This window comes from Solanum lycopersicum, chromosome 7, assembly GCF_036512215.1.
Source record: "Solanum lycopersicum chromosome 7, SLM_r2.1".
NCBI classification, from domain to species: domain Eukaryota; kingdom Viridiplantae; phylum Streptophyta; class Magnoliopsida; order Solanales; family Solanaceae; genus Solanum; species Solanum lycopersicum.
The window spans coordinates 37,230,779-37,246,479 of record NC_090806.1 but is presented as its reverse complement, the minus strand read 5'-3'; the positions used below and the strand labels follow the sequence as shown (position 1 = coordinate 37,246,479).

The 15,701-nt window shown below is 33.7% G+C and overlaps 1 protein-coding gene across 1 annotated transcript; it reads right to left on the bottom strand.

The window, feature by feature from the left end:
- Positions 1 to 717: 717 nt before the first annotated feature.
- Positions 718 to 13,575, bottom strand: LOC101245671 (V-type proton ATPase subunit a2-like). The gene is made up of 18 exons (XM_004243114.5): positions 13,155 to 13,575; positions 10,933 to 10,977; positions 8,350 to 8,472; positions 8,107 to 8,214; positions 7,871 to 7,981; positions 7,613 to 7,786; positions 7,034 to 7,171; positions 6,205 to 6,312; positions 5,957 to 6,064; positions 5,711 to 5,859; positions 4,488 to 4,641; positions 4,076 to 4,236; positions 3,784 to 3,990; positions 3,407 to 3,590; positions 3,237 to 3,320; positions 2,931 to 3,124; positions 1,343 to 1,402; positions 718 to 1,221 (listed from the first exon to the last, which is right to left on the bottom strand). Exons 1-18 carry the CDS (start codon positions 13,296 to 13,298, stop codon positions 1,017 to 1,019), a joined length of 2,457 nt encoding a protein of 818 aa, XP_004243162.1. The 5' UTR covers positions 13,299 to 13,575; the 3' UTR covers positions 718 to 1,016.
- Positions 13,576 to 15,701: the final 2,126 nt, after the last annotated feature.

Sequence of the window (15,701 nt, the reverse complement as noted above, 5' to 3'; positions counted from 1 at the left end):
TCAAAATCCTCACTAAGTTGACGTCATGATGTAAATATTGTAACACTCTACAAGACGAGTTTTATTTCAATTAAGGTTTTTAGAGGCAATTTTACTCTAAACTCTAACTCATGTCTATATAAAGGGTAACATAGACATCTCAAATATTCCTAAATTCACAAGATATTCATAAAGAGATCAAGATGTGTCCTCCTGCGTTCGAGAAATATGCTACTAACAACTCTTAGATCGGAAAAAAAATACAGAGAGACGAATCAAGGAAGCGAAAATACGCTACTAACAACCCTCAAATCACAAAGAAAATACAAAGTGAAGAATCAAGGAAGCAAGAACCCTCGAATCACATAAAAAATACAGAGAGAAGAATCAAGGAAGCAATGCTTGCGTAACCACCATAATACAAAGAAGGAACACACTTATATCCATAATGTTTTCTAATAAAATTATGTTCATTGTATTTTATTTGTGATTGCAATCTATTTTTTATCACTTGTAAACTTAGTTGCAAACAAAAGGTCTCTTAGCTAGCGTTTAGACACAAGTTTTTAAATATTCTTGGCAAGTCATTTTTTGGTGAAGTGTTAGGGTAAAGTTTCACCATGCGTCTGACAAATCATTTTCTTTACGAATCCCAAATTCCTAAGAACACAACCGAGTACAATATTTCTGAGAAAATTAAAACAACTTTTAAGTGGATACGATTCAGTAGAGAGAAAATTAAAACAACTTTTAAGTGGATATGATTCAGTAGAAGAGATTTTGTTACAGCAGTCATCAATCACAGTACCAACTATAAGAAACAGAAACAACTCTATACTCCAAGCCATTACCGGCCTTCTAACAACTGACTGCTTATTGTTTGAGGATGTACAAATTACAAGTGCACGAGGTTCAAAAGGCATTTCCTAACACTCACGTTTTACTGGCGTCTTACCATGAATTTATATAAGCATGAAAAAAGATCGAAGCACGTTTTGATCAATGATCAGTAGTGTTAACACAATCATTTATGTCATTTAATCATCATCCTCACTAATCAAACAAAACGAGAATGGGGAGAACTTGTATCCATCTCCCTCATAGAACTTGTTCTGGAATTCTACCCAATGAAGACGCAAAGCATGTAAGAATGCACTTAGAGTTTCCATCACAAGTAGCACACCGACAGTAGCAAATGTAAATACCACTATACCAATGATAAGTATGATGAGATTATTGTACCTGTAAGAGAACATAGGATACACTAGATGTCAGGTCAAGGAAATGGTCGCTTGCTCAAAGAGAAAACAAGGATAATAATCTCTACAGTTCATATTTATGGGCAAACAAGGAAAAACCTTACCCCACTGCGAGAAGCAAAACTTTGTCATAGAACACGCTTGACAGTTCTGAATGTGCCAAACTGCACAGAAACAGAAACATAAAAATCATATACCTTGATAAGGAGAACAGATCTTTATTACTAGCCAAGGACTAAACATAGGTAACACGAGAACCCTTAGATGATCGCCTTCGGGCTACATATACGTATTCTCAACAGCTTCTATCAAATACAATGATCTCCTCTAGACTTGTACGCTCTACGCTCTACAGCTAACAGCTACAACATGAAAGCAAACTGAGAAGAACTGTCAAACTTATTCAAAACGTTCAGACTACTATAAGATTAATCATGGCCTTCAAAGGGCATCAATCAATCAACAACTCCTCGACCCCACACTAATTGGATCAACTATATGAATCTGCTATACCATTCTGCTATACGTACTCTCAACAGCTTCTATCAAATACAATGATCTCCTCTAGCCTTGTACGCTCTAGGCACTACAGCTAACAGCTACAACTTGAAAGCAAACTGAGAAGAACTGTCAAACTTATTCAAAACATTCAGACTACTATAAGATCAATTATGGCCTTCAAAGGGCATCTATCAATCAACAACTCCTTGACCCCACACTAATTGGATCAATTATATGAATCTGCTAGACCATTCTGCTCTATTAGCATCTATTCAACTCATATACTAAATAATCTGTCTTTAGAGGCAAATTAAACATTCTCTAAAACTGGCACCTATCCCCACACTAACATAAAAGCAGTATCAAACAAAAAAAAAAATACCCATGTCAAGCACCTAACCTAATGAAACTATAACAACCAAAATTAGTATGGACTCAATGAATCCTTGTGTTCCATGCTATATGTATCCTGAGCAGCTTCTATGATATATTATCTTTCACAGGCATTAACTTTACATCTAAAAATGGATAGCATAATAGATATCCTGACCAGCTTCTCTCATATAAAATGATTTCTTACAGACTGATTTGGTTTACAACTGAGTGTTGATAGTGAATTGAGAAATGTCAAACTCATTGAGATCAAACCTACTGGATCAATCCACCCGTCATAAATCAGAGTTCTTCTTGAAGCTTATTTCATAACTCTTGAATAGATGTGTCAACATAAGCATGGTTCAAATAGGAGTGTCAATTATTTTGCCTAGCGTCCAGAGGATTTAAAGATGCCAAACTGTTCAAGCTTCTCAAAGCATTATTAACAAAAGCTGAAGATCTATCATTCAATCATTCTGGTTAGCTCCTTTCGAAGCATACACAAACGTTCGCAACACAAAAAAATAAATAAATCAGATGAAATGATTCTCTCCATTGCTTTTGCTTGTATCAGTCAATCACGGTTTATCAGTAAAATTTTCATCCCTGTTAATCTGAACTTTGACTACTTTCTAGAGTGAATACTGATCAGACATGCATTCATTGATCAATTGTGAACTAGTCTTTTGAACATCTAACTTTAAAACCGAATACTTATCAACAGAGGTGAGTCTGTATACATTTGCCAGACAGGAGAAGTTATCAACTTGATATATGCGTTCATACTTCAAAATTTCAAAGCTGGTAGATACACACCTGAGGGCCCATAGACGCAGGTATGAAGCTGTATTAGAGACTGCTCCAAGTACAAATTCTATTGTATGTATGAGCTGATGTACAAAAATTTCACTGAAATCAAATTCTTCATGTCCATGTGAATGATCGTGTGTCTCCAACTCAAATGAATCATCAGTGCTGTCAAGCATAGCATACAATTGACCTCGATGCCTCTGGAAATTCATGATGTGATAATGAATAAAAGTTCATGGAAGAAGAAGAGCAATACTAGAGAAAATAAGTAACGCCAAAATTTTGGCTGAATTTATAGGAGTTTAGACATACTTCCTCATGTTGTTTCTTTAGAAGAAATGGCTTTGGAAATAACATCCACGGAACGGCAACAAGTGCAAGTGATACGAACAAAAGCTGGATCAGAAGAGAAGATATCAGATATTAGAGATGGTGTCTTCTGTAGCATGTTAGATGTATTCATAAATGAAGAAAAATGAAACCTGGAGGTACTTTTGCCCAGGAAAAAGCTGGTTCTCGCCCAAATCATCAGTCGGGCTTAGAAACATGTATATCATCACATGGTACAGATCGGCTTGAGAACCAGTGCACCATTTGACAATAATAAGAAGTGAAAGATAGCCAAAGAGGCTGTTCAGAAATATTATCTGGGGGACAAACTGATGCCTGAAAAATACATGACAATAAGTATAATTGCAGAGTGGCACACTAAAGTCCAATAGCACATGAAAACTTTACACACATTCAAGGGTAGAGATTAACAAGAACTGAAAATGTTGACAAAATAGAGCCAAATTGTTAAATATAACTGTGAAAAATCCCGAGACAACCAAGGAAAGAGGCATGTAATGTAGCTTACCAGACATTCACATTATTTTGGAAGAACTTTGCATTGAAATAGCTTAAAATGATTCCAAGATTCATTTGAGCTACACCTAGTAGAATTGACATCTTCATCTTCAAAGAATTTAGAAACGGTAATTCGCTGCGTGAACCATGCCACTTAGGGTCCACACCAAATGGATAGGCATCGCGGACCTTGACCAAACCTGTTATAGTGGCATCCCTTCAACAAAAATAACTGCTTGAAGGATTGGAATTGGAGCAATGAAGAAAACAATGAGAGCCTGCACTACTACTTCAGCACCTACCTACAGGAAGGATCGCGACAACCATAAGCTGATTGCCCAAATATTTCAAAGGGGACAGAAAAAAACTCGTTATATATGAATCCTGTATATATCGAAAATAGAGCCATCATCATAATAATGTAGCGACCACCAAAAGTCATCTCCATGATGTCGCCAAGCTTCTGTTGAGACAAATCAAATTAATGAGCCTACAATGCTCATAAAACTTATTAACTGAATACAAAGTCTATAAAACATGATTTATCAGAGATGCCAACTCAATGATGCACAACTAGATCTTAATCTTTCCTAAGCAAAACATAATTTTCCAATAAATTTAGCAATCAAAGATGGTACAAATAGGGACAAAGAACTGTAAAGACAGATGCATACAACAGCTGAATACTTTTCAAAAAAGAGGTTCGGCACTGACCTGACCAGAGAGCTTCCTCTCCCGTAAGATGAAATATAATGTCGTAAAAAACAAGCATATACCATGTCCCCAGTCTCCAAACATGACAGCAAAGAGGAATGGGAAAGTTACTACTGTGAAAACAGCAGGGTTAACTTCCTGATATTTTGCAATCCTATAATGAACACAGACAAGAGGATCTCTAAGGAAGTGTAGATACCACAGTACTCCAGTCAAATAAATCGTTAAAAAAGCAAAATGTTGTCCTGCAAGAGACCACTTAATAACGACTCTCTCATGGTCATGGTAATAAAGATGAGGAAATCAAGTTGCTAGAACAAGAAGTGTTGAAAGCTTGATGTCATAACCTATGATACTTTGTCACAAGGATAAGCAGTCAGAGGAAACCAGTTAACTGTTCTTTTGTTTTCAACATACATCTGTGTGTATATATTTAAATATGTTAAATCAGGAAAGAGACTAGAGAACTGCGATCTATATAAAGGAAAGAAGTCAGTGGGGTGCAAGAGAATGCCAAACAGAGCAGTAAATTATTTTCGCCGACAGTGAATGGCAACTATCAAAGATCACATAATGTTTTGTTACTCATTATTCCTTCAGTTTTACCCTTATATGAGCACATTGAATAATAGACTTAATTGTATATATATGAGTAGATCATATATTGAGCAGATTTAACTGTCTGAAAATCAACCTGTATTGGTTTTAAAAATTGGTGTATTCAGACCTTATGTTTTCTGGTTGTGCTGAACTTTTTTGGGACTCCGATGCTTTGAGGTGGGTTCAGATTTTTGCATAATGCATGAATCAACTCAGAGAAAATTGTGTATTTTGAAACTAATCTTTCCAAAGTAATAGCTCCCTATGCAGTTTATGGCTGCACACTGAAAACCTGAAGCAATCACACCAGTATATGGAGGGAATGAAATTTGCAGAATTATAGTCCACACAAACAACCAGAAATATCAAGTATCTAATTGAGACCGAGGATCACAACTCAACTTTCAAGGAAGAAAATGTACTTCAATTAGTGGGTGTTCCTAACCGTAAATTCATTTTAAATTACTTATCCAAGGATAAATACTCACTTGGGATGTGAATCATGTATGTGGTAGTTCAATCAGGAAAAATATCAAACAAAGTTACCTACTCTTAACGGGCAAAGCGAGCCCCTTTATTCTAAACTAAAGCATTCAAAATCAATCAAATATACTATTACTCACCCATATGCATCAACAATTTCTTGAAAGCCAGATGTAAATTTGTTTGTACGGAAATATGTAGGTGGCAATTCTGTGGTATGCAAGACCTGGAATATGGCCCCAACTTGTGAGTTACCATCCAAAGTTGCTCGATGCAATGCATTTTGTATCTGCAAACGTCCAAAGGAAGTATGTTTTAACAGTAGAAATTACATAATGACGACAAAACACAAAAGTAAATTATATCAAAAGGTGGGTGCACTGCACCTGGCTGGTCGCATAAACTGGACACCAACCCTCACCCACAAGGCACTTCTTTGTCACATCAAAACTGAGCATATTTAGTGTATGGAAAATGAACTTCTCCTGCTTCACCTTCACAAGTAGAAACGGATGCAATTCAGAGACAATGCAACTCTTGTACACATGTCCAACCAACAAATTTGACCACTTGAGTAATAAAAGTGTGTGGTTCCATTAAACTAATAGATGGCTAAGAGAAACATAAAACTTACCAGAAGGTTCCATTGGTCAAATTCATAACCAATGGTCTGTAAGAGATTTGCCCGGTGTAGCTGTCCAATGTCTATGGTGGTCTTCAACTCTGAAAGTTTTCCAGATACCTATGAGTAAAATAGGGAACCAACTTGGTAAACTCAACAGAAATGCCAAGGTATAAACCTTAAAAAAGAATAGCTGCAGTAACATGTTATGGTAGAAGTCCATTCTTTTTTCAAAAACGACTGCTACTCAGAAAATTTAAGTGGTATAGAGAGAGAAAGTAATGAATCATTTCATTAACTTACATCAATATCTTATATGGTTCACTATTAGGTTACAGGCTTTAAAGAAAATTGACAGGTTGAGTCATGCAAGGATAAGGAATAGTCTTTTAAAAAATTAAGGATAAGTAGAGAAATATCTTTTGAATTGTGAACTAAAAGATCAAGTATTAAAGGAAACCATTCTAACAGATGTATCAGAAATCATAATGGATTTAATCCAGTTGAGTCTCATGTTCAAAATATTTGTCATCAATAGCATATAAAAAAGTTTGATAAGCCAAATCTGATGAAAATAGCCTTCTAATATATTTGAGATCAGGGTATAAAAACTTGAACTAAATTTATGTTTGCTACTTCTAGATATTGCTTAAAGGAGATAATCATATGCGACGAGTAACTAACACTTATATAAGCAAGAATTCTCTTCTTTAACTGATATATAAGCAAGAATTGATTTAAGAGTTCAATAACTGGCAAACTGCACCAATCATAAGGTTACGTTGAAGTCCATCCAGTCAAGCATACACAACTAATCCCAAAAGGTGATTTTGTGGCATACCTCCGTTATCATCTCAAACTGTCTGCCTATGTCGTCAGTGAATGGATACCGATTTGCTCCAAATGCATCGCAAATTTTTAATATCTTGTTCTTCGCCCTTTCTCCAGAGTAAAAGATAACAAACACATTTTTTTCAACCTAAAAACAAAATTTAATAAGCTCATTGCACTTCAGGGATATGATTATCTTGGATTTCACAGGAAAAAGAAATACACTCAACATGAAAGACAGGGGGATATCAGATACACAATTAGGTGTCCTTATATCCTTCTCCCTCCCAAGGAGAATTCAGTAGTGAACTTTATACTCCAAACATCATAGCACTTATATCTTCTAAAATGAAATAGCTTGCAATTAAAACTATGAAACCCCAAATCTAAGCATCCAATTCTCAAAGCACAAAACTTTAAGTGCATGTTGTTCGGACTCTTCAAAAATGTGTTTCAGATTCTCCGAAAGTAGTGCATTTTTGGAGAATTTGACATGGGTGCAGCATCAAAAGTGAAGAGACTACACAACTTAGATTAAGCATCATATGAAACCCTCTCTATTTTAAACAAGTGAAGTACTGGAGTTAACCTCGCTGCCTGACAATGGATCCTTCACAGGATTTTTCACAACCACTTGCTTTAAGAATACATTTCCTCTGGTTGCACGAAAAAGAAACCTTTCAAAAGCCATAGATTTCTCTCTAGCAACAAGCCCACTGACAAATCCCAGCTTAACTTGTTTTGAAGAATCAGTAAAGGCTTCCTGTGTGAATAGCAAACAAAGTATATCAATTTACAACTACAGCACCTCTACCAGAAAAATACAACAACATCAATATAGCAGTACCTGCTCTAACAACAGAGGACTATCAATTGATCTCTCGCCATGCATGTGCTCCTCCAGTTCTTTCTGTTGAGCTGTAGCGCTGTTTTGAGCTGAATGGAAGAACTCACCAGCCTGATGGAACAAAAACAGCTTGTATTTAAAACATCTCTATTATAAAAGAACATAATGCTAGCCAAGCAGATACATTGTGACAGATAGTTCTATGCCAGAGATACTTTGCATCAATGTAGCCTCACCTTCTGCAGAACAAGCTTATACTCAAGAAGCTCATTGTAAGAACGTTGAAGCTTTTCAGTATTAGAATTCATCTCTGCTAAATCAGCTTCGAGTTCACCAAGTTTGACCTTTCCATTTCCATTTTTTTAAAAAAAAAAAACATGGCAACAATCAGAATCATGGTAACAGTGACAATAGAAGTGATCTAGAGAAAATAGCATTTCATGGTGAGCCTTTAATACAAGTAGATGAAATAAGCAGACCTCCAATTCATCCAGATTTATGTTTGGGCACATTGTGGTCCTTGTTGAAGGAGTAATCCCTGCCTTCGTCATTTGTTCCTTTAAAAAGCGAAGTTTACGTGCCATCTCTCCACATCTTTTAATCTGTGAAAGTAAACCCATGCATAACTTAACTGAGAATATGCAAATAGAAAGTGTGTTGTATTGGTGCAAAGGTTATCTAAGCTGTGATGCTAGTGGTACTCAAGCAACGTATAAGAACTGAACGAGCATGTCTAGGAAATTGATCAAGTAGAAAGCCAGTGCCCAGTACTGATGAAATGCCTGGCCATTCTTATTACTTCATTCAGACATTCAGATGAATTACAGAAAAAGAAAGAACACATAATTACAGAAAAAGAAAGAACACATCTGAATAACTTATAAAATCCTACAGGATACAGATGAAAAGGGTAATCTTTGTGTTCTATCAGATGAAAGAGGCTTGTAGCTTCAAATATGTTCTTTCAAAAATAAAAATTAAATTAACCTGTTCTATTTTACCATGTTAATGACTTAGGCATCGTTTCGTTAGTGGACAAAATTACAGTGAGATTTTGATGCGAGGATTCTAACACTGAGATTAATAATACCTAGATTATTTAGCACTCCCTCCGTCCCATTTTATGTGGCACCCGTTAACTTGACACGGTTTCAAGAAAAAAAAAGGAAGACTTTGGAAACTTGTGGTCTAAAACAATCCTTGGATATTTGTGTGGTTGAGATTCACTTCATTAAGGGTAAAAGGGGAATTTAAAAGTTAAATTGTTTTGGGATATTCTTTTTGGGATGGACTTGAAAAAAAAGGGTGCCACATGAAATGGGACGCAATGAGTAATAATGTTTTGTTTAGTTGATTGAGTAAAAAATGAGTATATGGTGTATAGTCAAAAGAGGGAAGCACGATGCATTAAAGCTCTTGCTATGCATGGGGTCAGGGGAAGAGCCGAACTACAAGGGTTTACCGTGAGCAACCTCACCTTGTATTTCACAAGAGGTTATTGTTCCACCTAAGTTGCCCAGACTCGGATCTAGGTGTCCGATACGGTTGGTTTTCTTAAAGGACTTTGTGGAAAGAGCATATTTGACTTTTAATTGTTTTATCCCTGGATTAACCTAACCTAACCTGACATTGTTATCCCACATTAAATGTGGTAAATGTACCAAGATTATGGTATAAAATAATCGAAGGATTACTTAATCCCGAATGAAATATTTCAACCAAACACAGGATAAACTAATCCCACTTTTTTATTTTGGGATTATTTCTTTATCCCTGATACAGAGCGACCCCCAAAATGCTAAAGCCCCTAGATGAAGGGTGTGATCCAATGCATTGGTGGCCGCAATAGAAGGTTTATCCTTATACAAGGAAAACATTCTTAAGAAAATTCGCGCCAACAAATCCTCACTCCAGATAATTTGCAAACTGGTTCAAATCAATGTGCTGCAACAACTATTACGGCTCCAATAGAAGATGCTAACATAGTAATAAGCTAGAGACTGGATAACTTACAAATCAAATCACTAAAAGCAAGGGAGATGGTGCATCACACAATTAACAGCTCACTAAAATTTCCACTTCAGTGTTTGCCTTACAGTTGTTGAAATTCTATGGCACTAATGCATGCATTAACTCTATAGAGATGAAAAAATGTCAGATAATAAACCAAATGGCATGGTTAGTAATTACTCTTGTTTGTCTTAGTAAGCTTGCATGCCATACTCAAAGGTAGAAGTGGCTCAAGTGTGAAGCACAATTGAAGAAAATGCTTGAGTGAGCAATACACAAAATGAAGGAAGAAAATTACATTTTACAAGAAAAAACAATAGAAAATTTGAAAAAGACATTGCAATTGAGCACATATATGAAATAATGGTGATGTCTATCTAGTTCAAAATCCATTTAATTCTGATTCTAGCAGAAGATGGTGTGTTAAGCTTACAATTTAAATTTGGTGTGTAGATTTATTGCAGTACTAAATTTATAATTTCCTTTCCTATAGCTCACAGATTTATCCATTAAATTTTATGAACAATAATATAAAGTGTTGACAACTATTTTTTCCTTTGATGTCGCCCTACAGAAGTATACTTTAGGTCCTATGTTTTCCCAAGAGTTTTTTCATCATGTCAGATGTTTATATGCTACCCGAAAATATAGAGAACAACTGAAAGCTTTTATTTCTATTTTTCATTTTTTTTTTCTAGTATTGGACTGACATGCACTGAAATGGAGCAATATAATTTGCTGTTGTTTTGTCGCTCTCTACAAGATGAAATCCAGCCACATAATCAATTAAATTCTGTACACTACTTCACAACACGGTTGATTGGCTTGTTTTTATTGAGAGTATGCCTTACCGCCTTCTTTGAAACGCCACCAAAGAGAAATTAAGTGTTTAACCTACATTGATAGTGATATAATTTGATAAAGAGTAATAGTGAAATGAAAGTATCAGAAAACGGCTTTACACAGCCAAAATTTAAGTAAACTTATACTTCAATTCCAAAATAAAACTAAAATGGTGTAAAAAAGAACATAACAAGAATGATAAAACAAACCTGGGTTGCATATGTTCGCTGGAATGGGCTCTTTTCCACATTGAGCTGTAAAAAAGCATTATCGGGTGGAAATAATCATTCCTTTGTTCTAAGATCTTTCAGCAACAGATACAGACCCAAAGAGAGTCTAGTGCATAATTAAGAAACATAAAGTTGCATGAGAACTTGGTGATCTACTATCAGAGATCCAAGGTCATCTTAAAAAGGAAAGCAGAAAGAAAGTAAAACCCCTTAGTAAACAAAACTGATGCAGTCATAAATTGTTCCTCCAAGATAAGCTGATTGGAAAAAACATGTTTAGAATATAAAAGGCATAGTCACAAATATGTGAAACTGTGTTGCAGAAAGAATTGAAGCTGGCAATAGATTGATGCCTTCAAAAATAACTTGAAGGTGCACATAGGAGGCAAACTACATGACAGTTTCTTCCCACAAAATTTTCTGAATTACCTAAAGGAATTAAAAGAAGATCTTTCACAGTCAACATTACAGAAGTTACTCTAAGAGAACCAAATTCGTCTAAGAGCTAAGAATCCTGAATAAACAACTCCCTGCATTTCAAAAGATTGACATCATCACTTTTTGAGGAACCTAACAATTTCCTACTATAAATTTTCATACATTTTTCCACATATTTCTCATAACAAAAGAAAATAAATTTAAACTACTTCTATGTATTTTTTAAAAAAAACTAAATCTTAATTCTAAAAACTAAGGACCTTAGAGTTAAGACTGAAAATGAGATGTTTCATGCCTCAATAGGATTTGTAGGATAGGCCTAGCTCATTGGTCGTTGACAATCACTTTTTGCCTAGAAGGAGTCTACTCGATTTGGCTATGAAGGCCATAGCACCTAGTAATAGCACCTAGTAAGAGCTTGGAGTTATCATGCCAAGGCATTGGATACTACATCACTGACTGAGAAATTCTAGGTTCTATTATTACAACCTCCTTACCATTTTATATGTCAGCTTTCATATTTAAAGAGTCAAACAAGTCTATCTTTGACCGTAAATTTTTAATAGATGTTATAAACCTTTTGAATTATCATTATTGTGATTCATAGTACTTTTTACGTAGTTAACAAATATATAAATTTCATTTCAAAAAAATTGAACATTCCATGAGCAAATTTTCGATCAAACTTAAACTGTTTGACTCTCAAAACATAAAAGGTGTCATATTAATTGGGACAGAGAGAGTATTTCGCAAGTTTCTAGTTTGGATTAGTTAGTACAGGCCTAAAGTTTAACCCTGAGGGGTAGCTCGGCTGGTAAAGGCTTGAGGACAAAGTCCTTCAGGTCGCCAGTTCGAGCCCCAGCAGCGCCACTGGAGGCATTACAAACCAGACGCGTCTCCATGGCCCCATGAAACTAACCGTGGTGCACCCGCCTTGAAACAGCGGGACCCGGTGGGTACAGCTAGTCGGGTTCGCAAAGCGACACCCGAAAACCACGGCAAAAAAAAAAAGTTAAAGCCTAAAGCCCTTACTTGTACTCTTCCCTCTGGGGTTTGTTTTATTTTTAATTAAAAAGAACTAGCCAGACAAACCCTGCCTGGTGGATACACTTAAAAAAAAAGGAAGCGAGAGATAATCTGACTATCACGTTGTGAGGGAGCTAAAGGTGTTGAAGAGGGTTCAATTGAATCACCTACAACGGAAAATTACACAGTACAAATTAATAGTTATACATATATATCGTTTGATCCCTTTTAATAGTTAAGCCATGCACAAATATTCATTATTCTGAATTCCCTCATTAGAATTACTAGCTCCACCACGGCTATAAGGGACCCTAATCCCGTCATTATTTAGAAAACTGAATATTACAATACAGCAAAGTCATCTGATCACATTTCGTATCAAGTTCAGCCCTTTCAGCTATGAAAAATATCGCAATGTGTAATTCAGTTAAAAGGAATAATCAGAATAAAAGTCATAATTCATAATACACACACACATATATATATATATATACACACATATATATATATATATACACCAGGCAGGCGGCTCCTCCCTTGTGGGTAAACGGGAAACCCGACTCTACGAACCCGAGGAAAGGCTGCACAGCAGTAGTAGGGGCGTTAAGACCGGAGCTTTTTGTAGTGCTAGCAGGAATATATATATATATATATATATATATATATATATATGAAAGATGCAGGGATATGTAAACATTCATATTCATATGAATCAAATGTGTTTGCTTGATGCTTACGTCTTTGAATTGGAAGAGACCGAGGTCACCGAGGTAAGAAACTGTACGATGAGCGGATTCCAACGGGATAATCAATTGCACCAACTGCATTGGTTCAGATCGTAAAAGATCCATCGTCGGACAACATCCTCCTCCGTCTACCATTATTTGATTTTCTCAAAATGGTTAAGATTTATTAAAAATGTACTTTATGGAAAGTTTAATGCAGCTTGCTTTAACAATTCTTCCGATGAAATTACTGTCGGCGGAAATTCCATCGGCCGATCGATTTCTGATTGTAGCTTTCTCCGGTAGTCTTCTCCATTTGGTTATAAAGTCATAGTCCTCAAACAATTGAGATCTGCATTTTCTAAAACCATTTAAATAGGAACTTCTAAACGGCAGCGTTCTTATACCGCCTTCCGATTCTCCATTTTTCAACTTCTCTTTAATTACTACTGGGTTAGTTATTATATAATACTTTTTTATAATATAAAATGATGAGATAAGTTTGAAATTTTGTTTGCAGTATGATTTGTATTTTTTATATAAATATAAAAATCTTATAAATGATAAAATTATTGAAATGGATCTAATTGTTCATTCAATTTTATTAAATAAATAAAAATTTATCAAACTTTAATTCAATTAAAAAGTTTAACATAAATTATAATATTAGTCTTTAACCATAGACTATGACAATTTTCACTTTCGTATCAATATGGCAATTATTTATGCCTTATTTCACTTGTGTGTAATTATACATTTTCAGTGCATTAATTTCGTGTTAAAAATTAAAATATTGAAAATAGTGATTATCAAACATACATCACCAAATCTTTTTCTTATTAATATTAAATTCTTTAAATATTTTTACTAGCCAAACGTTCTTTTTTTTTATTCTCACTTTATTCTTATTTATATTCACCAAATCAATTTCTACTTTATTATTTATATTCACTAAATTTATAAGCATACGACTTTTATTTTTACAAAAGAAGAAGGATGGTTTCAATAATGTATTGTCTTCATTGATGTCAATTTCTACTTTTATTGTTGTTTAACACCATCAAATTTTACTTAATTACAACATAAACCTAGAAAGCAATCAGTAAAAGAAACCCAAATAATAACTATCACCATTCTATAACATAGTATTTTTAGACTTTGTGAGATTCAAACATTTAATTTTAACATTCAATTTTTTTATTTTTTTCTAAATATATTTACTTATTTGAAAAATACTATAGTATAACTTATAATAATTAATAATTTAAATTATTCAGTATGCGTATACAAAACTTAGCATAAACACAACTCATTTTGCTATGAAAATCTAAACATCATTACATAAATTGAGATGAAAACAAAATTAACTTTAAAAATTTCTTTAGTATGATTCTACATTCTTTGAAGAATAACTGATGGTAGAAATTTTTGGGAAAAAGAGAAAGTACCATAATTATGTTGTTAACATTGAGAAGAAAAGTATTGGGGGTGAAAAATTGGCAGTAGCAAGGGCAATAGTAAATCCTAAAATTAAGGAGCGGAAAGAGGAAAAAAATAACTAAGGAAATGATTTTAAGAAAATATTGGTTAATTGTCTATTACCTAGTAAATATCTGCTTGTTTACAATAAAGTTTCCATTCATAGACGATATTAGTTAAACTCGTTTCTTTTTCTTTTTATTATAAAAATAGCGGGTGATCCTTGAGCCTGTTTGATATTACTGCTAAAAATTACTTATTTTTTAAAATACATTTTTAAAATGATTTTTTAAAAAAACTGATTTTTATCAAAAGGAATTTGTCAAATGAAAAGCAATTTGTGCTTGACAAATTCATTTGAAAATTATTTTGATAAGCAAATCGTGTTTGAGTAATCTTTTTTTTTTCGATTCTCACTACTAAAAAGGGCAAGTATCAATATACGATTAATAGTAACATTATTTAATAGATAGAAACTATTTCAAATATATATTAGAATTTTTTTAATTGAATTAAAATATATATAATCAAATTTTCAATCAATATTATACATAAATAATAAATCAATTAAATATTAATATATAATTACATGATGTCTTAAATATAATTCAAAATATCAAGAAAAATAATTTCTAAAATATTTTCACAAATTAAACCACTATATAAGAAAATATTTGCCACAAAAATAAATAAAGCCTTTCATATTTTTAACACTACAAAAATATTGTTGTTACATTTATTTCGATTATGTAAAATAAAGCGTTAAATAATATATAAAATATAAAATAATAATAACGTATAAACATAAAAATAAAAAAAAATTATTGTATAAATATAAAATAAAAAAATTAATATCTTGAATGAAAGATAACCAAACTTATGAGATATGTTATTTAATTGATAAGGGATATATTAGTAAATATGTACATATGAGGGAATAACTTACTCTTCAAGAAAATAATTTCTACTTATGCTTTTGCTTTTTCAAAGAAACAAATTTTTTTAGCATCTTGCTAACAACAAAAAATTACTTCTGCTTCTATATAAAAAGAGTTTTAAGAATTTGTTAAATAATACTTT